This window comes from Camponotus floridanus, unplaced genomic scaffold (assembly GCF_003227725.1).
Source record: "Camponotus floridanus strain SB8 unplaced genomic scaffold, Cflo_v7.5 scaffold135, whole genome shotgun sequence".
NCBI lineage: Eukaryota > Metazoa > Arthropoda > Insecta > Hymenoptera > Formicidae > Camponotus > Camponotus floridanus.
The window spans coordinates 509,446-522,201 of record NW_020229254.1 but is presented as its reverse complement, the minus strand read 5'-3'; the positions used below and the strand labels follow the sequence as shown (position 1 = coordinate 522,201).

Here is a 12,756-nt window from a genome sequence, read left to right as displayed (position 1 = left end):
TTGGCGCTCTTGCACTCAAGTACATTGATGCGATAGAGGTCATTCGCACCAAAAGTGGACGACTACAAGGTGGATTAAGCGGCGAGCTACGTAAAAAGACACAAGGTCTTAGCGGATGTATTCGTGCGCTTCAAGAAAGAGCGGAACAAGTTGGAGATCCACAGGTTCTACAAGGAAGAATTGAAGAGCTGTTAACGGAAATGAAAGAGCATAAAAAAGAAGAAGAGCGTCGTAAGAGAGAAGTTAGTGAACTCCAATACACCATTAAGGAGTTACAACGCGAAAATAAGAGCATTCGATTGGAGCTCAGACGCGCTCTCACAGAAATGAGGGAAGAGAAAGCTAGACGGATCAATGAAATACCCTCAATGAAGAATGATGATGAGGCTATATACAATGAAGATGAGGCTATATACAATGAGGATGAGTATTTACATGGTGTACATAGTGTAAATAAATGTACAAATACTGTACATAGTGTAAATAGACAGGTACATAGCATAAGTGAGGAAAAGGAGGTTGTACATAAACAACCCACGCAACCCACTCCAGGGTTATCCAAAGAGTGAGACCTCCGTTGCAAGGTAGGTCACTTGCCATTCCAATGCGAACGGAGTCCTCCCTGATACAGACAGAGATACCTAGCATGACTTTCGCCCAGGCGACTAAGAAGAATAAGAGAACTGATATCAAGATCATCAGCAACGTCCAGATAAAGCCTCTTCAGCAGGATGATTGTAGGCGGCAGCTACCAGAAGAAACTCAGCAGATTTCCCCCCCACAGGATCAACAGTGGGATAAAGTAGGAAAGAAGGACAGAGTCCTTAAGGAAAAGAAACAGCCGAATGTCAAACAGGGCAAATCAACCGTCCGTACTGAGAAGAAGCGATTGCCGAAAACAGCGACCGTTAGTCTCAAAGGCACTACCGCCAATTTTTCATATGCTGATGCCCTGAAGAAGATGAGAACGGAAATTTCCCTCCAAGAATTAGGGATCCAAATGCCTAAAATTAGGCGTGGCATAAGCGGTAATATCATCATCGAGATATCTGGACCCGATAACTCTTCTAAAGCAGACAGATTGGCACTTGAGATTCAACGGGTGCTCAAGGAAGAAGCCCATGTTTCTCGTCCTATTCTTAACGGAGAAATTAGACTTACTGGGATGGATGTGTCCATCTCCAAGGAAGAAGTTGTGGAAGCTGTTGCGACGATGGGAGACTGTAAGATCAGCGATATCCATGCCGGTAAAATTGGTCGTACTAAAGGTGGCGTCGGAGTAATTTGGGTTCAATGCCCGAAAACCGCGGCAATTGCACTGGCGGAGAAAAAGAAGATCCAAATTGGTTGGTCCACAGTCAATGTGGAAATCCTCAAGAAACGCCCAATACAGTGCCATCGCTGTTGGCAGATTGGCCACGTTCGGGCTACATGTAAATCCAGTAGGGACCACACTGGAGCTTGCTTTAGATGTGGTAGAGCTGGACATACGGTCGCTAATTGCAACAATCAAGTTCGTTGCATGACATGCCTCGACTTAGGTCGCGAATACACTCACCGTATGGACTCACTCAGATGCACTGGTATCTCGAACCCACCACCATCCAAAGAGAAGCCAGATCTCTCCAGTACACCGGCTGCTACTTTATCATTAATAGAAGAGGATCCCTCGGATAATCTCGATAGGAGTACCACACGCAAGAAGACAGACTCTACCGATAGGAGGACGATAGAGACAGAGATGGAGGAAGATTAATAATGAGTTATTGCATAACTTATTATTATTACTATGTACATATTTACAATTATGACTAATATCTTACAAACTAACCTTAATCACTGCCGGGCAGCACAAGATCTGCTAATGCAGTCGGAATACGAGCATAAAATCGGAATATCTGTAATATCTGAGCCATATAACATCCCAGCAGATGTTACTTGGATTGGTAACCAAACCAATACGGCTGCAATTCACTATAATATGCAGTAACATCTCAAGCATAGGCATCGTAAAGAAGATTGGACGTTTTTCGGTAGCGATCCTTTGGCAAGAAGTCCTGATAGTTTCGTGTTATGTCTCGCCAAACTGTGACCAAGACACTTTTGAAGAATTTTTAGACGAACTCACGGATTGTGTTGCATTCGCTAAGTCAGACATTCTTGTTGCTGGAGATTTTAACTCGCAGTCGATGTTGTGGGGAAGTCCAATAACTAATGTGCGAGGGGATATTCTGGCCAGATGGAGTGCTACTCATGGCCTCACTCTTGTAAATACAGGTACACAACCAACCTGCATCAGATCCCAAGGAAGCTCGATAGTTGATCTTACTTGGACGAGCGCAACACTCAGCTCTAAGATCAGTGACTGGACCATCTTGGATCAAGAAACTTATTCGGATCATGTGTATATACTCTTCAAAGTACATAAGAATACTACTCTTCCTGGTATCCAGAAGAAACATCGTTATGCCAGATGGGCTTTCAAAAAGTTCGATAAGGATATATTCCAAGAAGCGCTGGAATTAACATGTACTGGCTTGGAAGCGTCAGCGGAAGATACCCTCTCTGCTTCCTGGATACAGGATACTTTGACTATGGCGTGCGACTATACAATGCCTAGGGCTAAGCCAGTTAAAAAATCCACTGTTTACTGGTGGAATTCCATTAAAGATCTGCGGAAAGTTTGCCTCACTTCGCGAAGACACTGGCAGCGAGCAAAATCAAAAGCCAGTACGCTGGACATTAGATTGCGAGAGCTGGAGGAGTCCTATCGTACTAATAAGAAAAAGCTCCGGAATGCGATTAAACAAGCCAAGTCCAATGCATGGAATGAGCTCATTTCCACAATTGAGAATGACTCATGGGGTCTCCCTTATAAAATAGTATTGAAAAGGATTCGTAGATCCAAGCCCAGTATATCAGAGATGTTGGATCCTGAAGTGTTATCTCATACGATCACGAGACTTTTTCCTGCGGATCCATACTGGAACTTAGATGCTTTTGATTTACTATCAGAAGAAATTGTATGGAGAAAAGAGTAGCAGTACGACGTCAGCAGTGATGAAATTTGTTCAGCTCTACGTCGATCATCGCATGTAAACAAAGCTCCTGGTAAAGACGGGATAAAAGCCCTCTTTCTTAAGAATATGCTTACATCGCTACTGGAACATCTTCGTCGTATATACACTATGTATTTACAAAAGGGACAATTCCCTACTATTTGGAAAAACTCCATATTGATTCTTATCCCTAAAGGAAACTTAGATCTATTAAATCCTAAAGTTAGGCCTATTTGCCTCATAAATGAAATAGGCAAGATCATGGAGCGAATAATAGATTCACGATTGAAAGATTGGATGCAAACACACCCAGAAGCCAATCTTTCTCCCAATCAATTTGGATTTCGTATTCAAAAGTCGACGTGTAATGCTCTCCAGATGGTTAATGAATTCATCGTTGAGGCGCGACAAGATCATCACGTTGTGCTTGCAGCCAGTTTGGATATTACCAACGCGTTTAATTCTATCAAGTGGAGCTGCATAGGACAAGCATTGTACGATAAGGGATTTCCTGCTTATCTTCGCAGAATAATCCATAGTTATCTTTCGGACCGAACGATCGAGTACTCGGCTATGAATAATCAAATACATTGTAAGGAAGTAACAGCTGGCGTCCCGCAAGGGTCGGTCCTCGGGCCGACACTTTGGAACATAGCCTATGATAACGTGTTGCGTACTCCAGTGGAGGCTGGTAGTCTGATTATTGGTTATGCCGATGACACCTTGGTATTAACAAAAGCCTCAACTATCGAAAAAGCAAAGGCTCGTATCAACCTTCAGTTGAGTAGGGTGCTACGTCGGATCTAACACCTTGGATTGCAGATCGCGCCGGAAAAAACGGGAGCTATCGCGTTCAACTATAAGATACTTAGACCTAGGAATCCTATGTACAAAAATATTTACAAAAACTTACATACTATCGATGTCAATAATAACTTAGTGAATCTCCAAGACAATATCAAATATCTCGGACTAATCTTAGATAATTCTTGAAAGTTTAAAGATCATCTAATGTACGTTGAGGAGAAGGTCTCCAAGATGACTAGGGCACTCCATGGCATCTTGCCCAACTTGCGAGGACCATCAGAGAGGAAACGAAAATTATATGCATATGCGATCTTATCAGTAATCAATTACGGAGCCCCTATTTGGAGCGAGGCAATATATACAAGGAAGACTATTAATATGCTATGCCGCATGCAGCGCAACGTTGCGATACGAGTGATCTCGGCCTATCGTACCGTGTCCACGGACGCGGCGCTATTATTGGCAAGGATACCTCCCACCCATATCCATGCAGCGTATTATAGGCGCACCTTTATTCGTGCAAATGACTCGAAACGGGATAATACGTGGAATCCCCTTGTAGAAAAAGAGATAAAGAACGGAGAGTTAGTACTTATGCGTAGGCAGTGGAAATTATACCTGCAACGCAGGGACGCTGCTGGCAGGTGTACCTTAGAAGCTATTTTACCATATTTTGAGCAATGGTTAGACAGATCTCATGGAGTTCTCACTTTCTATATAACACAAATGCTTACGGGGCATGGATGTTTTGCCACCTACTTGTACCGGATAGGGAAAGCGAACACCGCCATATGTACTTTCTGTAAAAAGGATGAGGATTCTCCTGAACATACGATACAGGTATGTGAACAGTGGACAGAAGAGAGAGCGTTGCTAGTTAGTGTAATCGGCAACGATCTCTCCTTAAGATCTATAATTGGAAAAGTCCTAGTATCGGAAGAGAACTGGGAGGCCTTCCACACCTTTGCAGAAAAAGTAATGTTGTCCAAAGAAAACGATGAAAGAGCCAGAGAAAGAGCCGCAGAAGCATCAGATTCTGGCTCAGTAAGACTCGGCTAATTACGAAACTCGAATTTGACTAGAGATGAATTGACTAGACTTAATTTGACTAGACTTAACTTGACCTGGATTTGACTAGAACGGTGACTAGACTTGACTTAGCCTGGCTTAATTTAGCCTGACTAGATTAGGGACTACCATCATTGTCGACTTGGTTTGGTGTGCCATTAATGAATAATTGATGAATCGCTAAATTAAACTAAACTAATTTGACTATACTAAACTAATTTTGACTCTACTTTGACACACACCATATATGTAACGGTCCAAACACACACACGCACACATACACAATACGGCGAGGGGTCATCTTTAGAGGGGATAGGGAAGGGGGTAGGGTAAGAAGGGGAGATGGGCTAATAGGGAAGGGGTGGTGGTCTTTCATTCATTCATTCTCATGATACACAAGCACACTGACACTTATACCAGGGACATTGATCGAGTTTGGGGACATTGGTAGGGAGGAGGGTGGGAAGGGTAATCATCCATTCATATACACGCACACTAACATTCATGCACTCAACACTACACGCATACACACACTACACTCACAACTACTCATCACCATTCATTATATACAGGCACACGCCAATATACACATTACACATACACCGGACAGAGGATGCCCGAAGAGGAAGTGGACGTCAAGTCCAACGGACACGACTCCCGAGGCGGATCTTATTCTAACGCGGGAACCACTGGGGAGTCTCGTCCACACCTGACGGACGTAAAGAGAAGAGTTTTTAGTGGGTAGTGGGCCGTTAAATAGGCCGAGTCCCACACTGCCCCGCCCTACGGGGGGCGGGGCGTGCGTAAGAAGCATTTTCTCCTCTCTCGTAAAAAAAAAAAAAAGATTCTCCCCCGGGTCTTCTCCGAATGCGTGCCACCTTGACGTGGTGGAGAGGCTTAGGCCGCTCCGGGTCTTTGGACCTTCCCTGTTTCCCCCTCGACACTTAGGTGTTGCGGGGGCGACTGGGGGATCCAGTGGACTCGGGGCGACTGACCAAGAGCACGCAATTGCACTTCCCTCCCCGGAAGGGGAGGAAGGGGGGTTCCACTCCTTCCGGGCCTGGGGCCTAATGCGGATAAGGGATGGCAAACCCTGACTTCAAATGCCCGGCGCACAGGAGTCGATAAGGGTGGGAGAACACCCGTTCCTGTTAGAGTTCCTTGGTTTTTGGGTTGTTTTCCCCCCTCCCTTTCCCCCAGCTTATCCTTCTTAGATATTTCACTTCCCTTCTTTCTTCTCCTTCAGTGCTGGGATTTACTTGCAACTTTCGGCCGAATTTCTTAGCTTACGCCTACTGTTTTCCCCTTACCGCTCGCGCCGCTCGTAACTAAGAAGCGCTCAGGAACGTGTGCGTCACAAATGTAATGTGGCAATCTATCTATCTAAATTCTCTTATTGTAATTACGATTCAAAACACAAATATTTTAAATTATTACAGAACATATACGTAATTAATAATAGAATACTTATTTTTATTATTAATAAACAATAAAGAGAACTTGTCGCACGTTCCTGATCACTCCTTAGTTACGAGCGTCCGGTGGCGCGGTCGCTAAGGAGCGAGTAGTAAGAGGGGAACAGTAGGCGTAAGCTAAGAAATCTGGCCGAAAGTTGCAAGTAAATCCCAGCACTGCTCTCCTTAATTACTCCTTTCTTTTTATCCCCCCTTCCCTCCATGTGCGTGTGTGTGTGTGTTTGTGTGGGCGGAATCTGAGCCCCTCCCTGCATTATTGGAGAGGGGTGAGGACCTCCGCCATTTGTTTGCCACCGGGCAGTAGAGTCTTCGGGCGTCTTTTGTGTGTACTCCATGGAGTATATTTATCCCCATGGAGTGCAAGTAGAGTACGGTGCTGAAGGGACGGAAGCGGTCTCCTTACGGGTGTTGCAGTAACGCCTTTAAAGTATTGGTGAACGCCTACGAGTTGGGGCGGAGGCAGAGATGTCTTAAAAGCTGCGACACGGCCGGGGGGGGGGGTGTGAAACTCCCGCAGGCACCTCGGGTTTACCTGGCTGGAGGGGGAGGGATCATGTCTTAGACCTCTGATCCCGAACTTGAAGGCCTAGGTCGTTACCGCCTAACGGCGGTTTCACGGTAGCGCAGGCTCTTGGAGGTGTCAGTTTCGTACCGGGTACATTACCGGGACGTCTGCGTGCGCCGAGGGTCTCTCTCCGCTCTCCCCTTAAAAAGAGAGTGGTCGTGTTGGGTCTTAATGGCTCAACGCGAACCACGGGTAGGTACAAGTCAGCAAGCGTGCACAGTTTTTGCGAGGGGTGGTGCCTCACCCTCCGGAAATTCGGAGGCACATTTAATTCTAGTCACGGGGCCGTCGAATGGCGCGGTCATGTCGGGCGACGGGCTGCTACCTCGTAGAGCCTTGAGGCCGACATACCGCAGCGGGGGTCCGCCTTCCCCTCGCGAAATAGAAAAAGCGGAGGCGGGGACACGGGTTAGGAGTCGGCGTTGCACGTCGGCGGCAGGGGGCCTGCCCACCCTTGAATAAAAAATCGTAGGCAGATCGGGTGCAGCGGTGCCTCGCGATGGAGGTACCCTGCACGAATCGCTTCCACGTGGAAGCGAGTGTGTGTGTGTGTGTGTGTGTGGATGCGTGTGTGTGGGCGGGATCCGTGTCTCTCCCCATATTATTGTTTTGCGCTACCGGGCAGTAGAGTCTTCAGGTTTTCTGATGCTGGATGGACGAACCGGGGTCGATAGGGATACCATGGTCACGCCTTTAAAGGCGGGTGAACGCCCGCTGAGTTGGGGCGGGGGCTTTCGAGTGCGGCTCTCAAGCCATGGTATTCTAGTCGAATGACGGTGAACCCATTCATCATCTCGGGCGGCCTATATGCAAAGGATGAGGGACACTGGTCCTCCATGCCTTACGGCCGGGGTCTTTCTCCGCTTTCCCCTCTAAGAAAGCGAATTCCCCCTGGGCGGCATACGGTCACAGGGATCCCGGGTAGGTAGTTTATTCAGCCAGATGGCAAAGTTTTGAATAGGGGTGATGCCTTCCTCTCATAATTCCGTAGGCATTCAGCATGGCGGGCAGGGACGATACGGGTGACGGGGATAGGAGTACAGGGAAACCTGGCCCCCCGAGGTCGGCATCGTCACGGCGTAAGGACCGCCATCCCCTCGCTAAATAAAAAAAGCGGAGGCGGGGACACGGGTTAGGAGTCGACGTTGCACGTCGGCGACAGGGGGCCTGCCCACCCTTGGATAAAAAATCGTAGGCAGAACAGGTGCTCCGGTGTCTCGCGATGGAGACACCCTGCACAAATCGTTTCCACGTGGAAGCGAAGCCTGGCTCTACAATGGGAGCCCCGGGTAGGTTAAGGTCCATCATGTCGTGGACGCGGCATGGTGGGAAAGAGGGTTGTGCTTCACTCTCCGGAAATTCGGAAGCACACTTAGATCGAGTCACGAGTGCCGTCGAGTGGTACGGTCATATCGGGTGACGGCTGCTACCTCGTAGAGCCTGAGGCCGATATGGCCGAAACAGGAGTCTGCACTCCTCCTGTATAAAAAGGCGGATGCAGGGACACGGGCAGGGTCGATGAGGGTGACGGACCATTCCTGACTTTTCGGGCGATGGAATGAGGAGTCCCGAGCCTATCATCCACAGGGTGGGGTACGCATCCTCCAGCCTCCTCCGAAAACGCGGAGCGCACGGTGCCGGCGGTGCATCACACGATGGTGATCACCACGGTTAAATGGTTGGTGCCTGAGCGGGCGGTGGGCACACCCTTCGATCGAGCGGTTCCTTTGATCACACGCTGGGGGAAGTCGCATCCCCCTCAGTAGTAATCAGAGGATACTCCTCTTTTTCTCTGCCGAGGAGGTGGGGCCCCTCCTAAGAGGAGAGCGCGGTTGGAGGGTGGGCTCGCTTCTCAACACAGGAGTCCATCTAGTGGGGGCCTGCCTTACCCCACTATAAAAGAAACGAAGGCACACGCGAAATTCCGGGTCCCCCTGGGTGGCTGGACACCTGGGGGGACACCACCATGGATGGTTCCCCGGCAGAGGGGGATGAAATTGGAATGGGCAGGGTGCCTGCATGCGGATCGAAAGACTCGTAGTGTACGGGCCCTGTTTTCGGCCCCCATAGAAGGGTGCACTTCTCCGAATGCGTGCCACCTTGACGTGGTGGAGAGGCTTAGGCCGTTCCAGGTCTTTGGTCCTTCCCTGTTTCCCCCTCGATACTTCGGTGTTGCGGGGGTGACTGGGGGATCCGGTGGACTCGGGGCGACTGACCAAGATCACGCAATTGCACTTCCCTTCCCGGAAGGGGAGGGAGGGAGGTTCCGCTCCCTCCGGGCGCTTTGGCCTGATGCGGATAGGGGATGGCAAACCCTGACTACAAATGCCCGGTTTGAGGACACCGTTAAGGGAAAACGCCCCAATCCTCGCCTCTTCCCTAACTGTTCCTCCTTTCCCTCGTTATCCTTTCTTAAATTCTCTCTTTTCCTTGTCTGCCCATCCTTACTTCCCTTCTTATACACCCCTCCTTCCTTTTGTATGTGTGATGCGTGTATGTGTGAATAAGGATGGTGATCCTTAAAATCACCCCGGAGAGGCGTCCTCCGGTCAAAAAACGCATAATTTTTATGAAATATGGAGCCTAAAGAAACGATTACTATCACCCTAACTAGTTCTGATATGGTAGGGGTTGGCGATGCGCGCGATGTTGTCCCAATCGCGCCTTCGTCATCATCAGACAATGGGCAGAGCGCAGTGTGTGGCGGGCACTGCGCAGGATATGGCTACTGCCACTATAACTCCAATGTGTACTACGGAACACTCCAATATGGAGCGACAGGTCTCCAATATGGAGCAACGAGTTCCCAATACGGGGCAATTAATTTCCAATATAGAACAATATGCTACCGTCCAGGAAGAGTCAACTAACTGTTTATGATAAGGTACAGTTGACACAATTTTGGGTTTGGCCCCCAGCCCTGAATGCACCCTTGAGGATCCTGTTCCTAAAATTTTGTGAGAGCTGGGTTGACATGGTAGAGGATGAACAAGAAGATAACTTATGAGGTTCCCATGGATACTGAGGACGAAGACTCACTTGAAGCTCCCCTTAAACGAGCTTCTACAAAGCGCAAGAAAATCCGTAAATTGGACTTAGACTCATTAAATAGCGAGTCGGACGTAGCCTCCGATCCAGGGCTACGGGAGCGCCCGCTTCGGAAGCGTGTATCTAGTAATAAAACGGCGCAGAGTACAGCAATTATGGATCATGAGGTCCAAGTAGGTTCCAACCCAGAGAGTGTCTTATCTGGCGCAGATGGGGACGGGAAAAAAGGAAAAGTCGGTAGACCCCGTCGAAAAATAAAGACAGTCGACCCAATCCTGGCCGAACAGGAAATACTTAAGAAAACCGGCTCAGCTCCCGAGCAATTTGATAAAGGGTTACTACAGGTAATGACGGCAGCTGAAGTCTGTTCACAGGCTCTTGAATACTTATCAAACATTGAGCTTATATGCACCAAATGCGGAAAAATGCAGGGAGGCCTCAGTGGCGAACTGAGACGAAGAACACAGGGTCTCAACGAAATGGTGCGAGCCCTCCAAAGAAAAGCAGAAGCTACGGGAGATTTATGTTCCCTAAAAAATAAGATAGAGTCACTTCTCGAGGAAGCGAGACAAAACAAAAAAGACAGAGAAAGGGAAGAGAATAGAAGAAATAGAGAAATTAGTGAACGTCAAGAAATCATTAAAGAATTGAAGAAAGAATATTTAGAAATTAGGAAAGAAAACAGAGAACTTAAAAGAGAAATAAGTACACAGAGAGGAGAACTAAAAGCAGAGATAAGGAAGGAAATGAAAGAGATACGAGACAGTTTGGAAAAAGAAAAAGGAGAAGGAGCTAAAATAGAAAGAAAAGAAAGGAAAGTTACCTTATCTCCTATCGTAGACAAGAAGACTCCACTGGAAAGCCCGGAATATACAAAGAGCTCCCTCGATAGAGGGAGTTCTCAGACTTCCATATTTGAGACAATTTCTCCCAAGGCACAGACGTCCGCTTGACCGACTGTTGGGGAATCCTGGTCCCCTCCCAAATAAAAAAAACGTAAAGCGGAGGATCCAATCAATAGTTGTCAAAACATCCCTACCATGATCTTCACTAGTTCAACACAAATTGAGCCTCCAAAAGCTCAAAGAAAGGGTATGTCATCTGGGAACATCCAATCTAAGATCAAACTTCTCGATAACATCCAATTAGTCCGTCCTCGTGACGCTAGAAAAGAGATCACACAGTCACGCGATAAAGTAAATCCAATAAAGACGTATGCTGGGATTCTAAATAAGAATCCCACAGTATCGAAAGAATCACAATTGAAATGGAATCCCCAGGATTGGCTGATCGTCGGCAACAGAGGTAAACCCCTCCAAGCCAAAACTAATACGACGGATAAGCAAGCCATTAGTAAGAAAATGATCCAAAGAGAAAAGAAAAAATCCCGTTAACAGCTGCCATTAGTATCAAAGGTAGTTCTGCAAAATTTTCATATGCTGATGCCCTAAAAAGGGCACGTAGTAATATATCTTTAAACGATCTTGATATCAAGAATCCCAAAATAAGAAAGGGCATCAGCGGATCGACAATCATTGAAATATCTGGCCCGGATAATCAAAAGAAGGCAGACATTTTAGCGGCAAAAATGGAAAAAATCTTTGAAGGAGAAGCAAAAATCTCCCGTCCCAATGTTAAGGGAGAAATTAAACTCATTGGCTTAGACGAGGCTCATTCGCTTAGACTTCAATATCGTCAGAGGAAGTCCGCACTGCAATAGCTGTTGAAGATCTATGTAATGAGCACGAGATCAAGGTGGGTCAAATTGGCCGTACCAGAATTCCGGTAATGGAATCATTTGGATAAGATGCCCAAAAGCGGCGGCTGTCGCACTTGCGGAGAATAAGAAAATACAAATAGGATGGTCAAATGCCCTTGTAGAACTTCTTCCAAATAGGCCCATCCAATGTCACAAATGTTGGGGCCTTGGCCATGTTCGATCCAAATGTAAGTCAAATAAGGATTAATCGGGTAGATGTTTTAGATGCGGAGAAATTGGTCACGTTGCAAACACGTGCAAGAATAAAATCAAATGCAAGATATGCGCCGAGTCAGCTCTACCAGATAATCATCGCATGGGCTCTCAATTATGTAAGGCTTCTAAAACCCCACCATCAACGAGAACCGAGCAATATAACACCAAACCGAGTACTACATCTGCACGGAGGACAGATGACGAGATGGAGATTGGTGGGCTGGACTAGAGGAGTAATGGGGTTGCTATATACTAATGCCCCTGCTCTCCTTTGGGTCTAGCTTACAATCTACTATATACAATATGTACAGATGCTTAAATTTCTACAAATAAATTTAAATAACAATAAAGTTGCACAAGATCTTTTGCTGCAAATGGAAATAGAGCTCTCCTTAGATATAATGTTGATCTCAGAGCCATATAGAGTCCCTGAAGAAATGGGCTGGACTTCGAATGAAGATAATACAGCCTGCATACACTGGAATGTGAATGGTTCATTTACGCCACCAACAGGTCAAAAGCAAGGTCGCTTCTCATCTGTAATCCAATGGAAAGATTTAATTATAATTTCATGTTATATCTCCCCAAACGTCGATAATTGTATGTTCGAGGAGTTCTTAGATGAACTGGATTATATCATTGAGGAGTTTTGCGACTACCACATCATTCTTGGAGGCGACTTCAATTCGAAGTCCATGCTCTGGGGCTGTAGCCCCAGCTACAGCCCCAGAGCATACCAACTCGAGAGGCGATAGATTG

At 46.9% G+C, this 12,756-nt stretch overlaps 2 protein-coding genes across 2 annotated transcripts; both read left to right on the top strand.

The window, feature by feature from the left end:
* Positions 1 to 1,931: 1,931 nt before the first annotated feature.
* LOC112637164 lies at positions 1,932 to 3,041 on the top strand. The gene has a single exon (XM_025406201.1). The coding sequence runs from the start codon at positions 1,932 to 1,934 to the stop codon at positions 3,039 to 3,041; it is 1,110 nt and encodes a 369-aa protein (XP_025261986.1).
* Positions 3,042 to 4,256: 1,215 nt separating this feature from the next.
* Positions 4,257 to 5,647, top strand: LOC112637163. The gene is made up of 2 exons (XM_025406199.1): positions 4,257 to 4,910; positions 5,507 to 5,647. The coding sequence occupies exons 1-2, from the start codon at positions 4,257 to 4,259 to the stop codon at positions 5,645 to 5,647; spliced, it is 795 nt and encodes a 264-aa protein (XP_025261984.1).
* Positions 5,648 to 12,756: the final 7,109 nt, after the last annotated feature.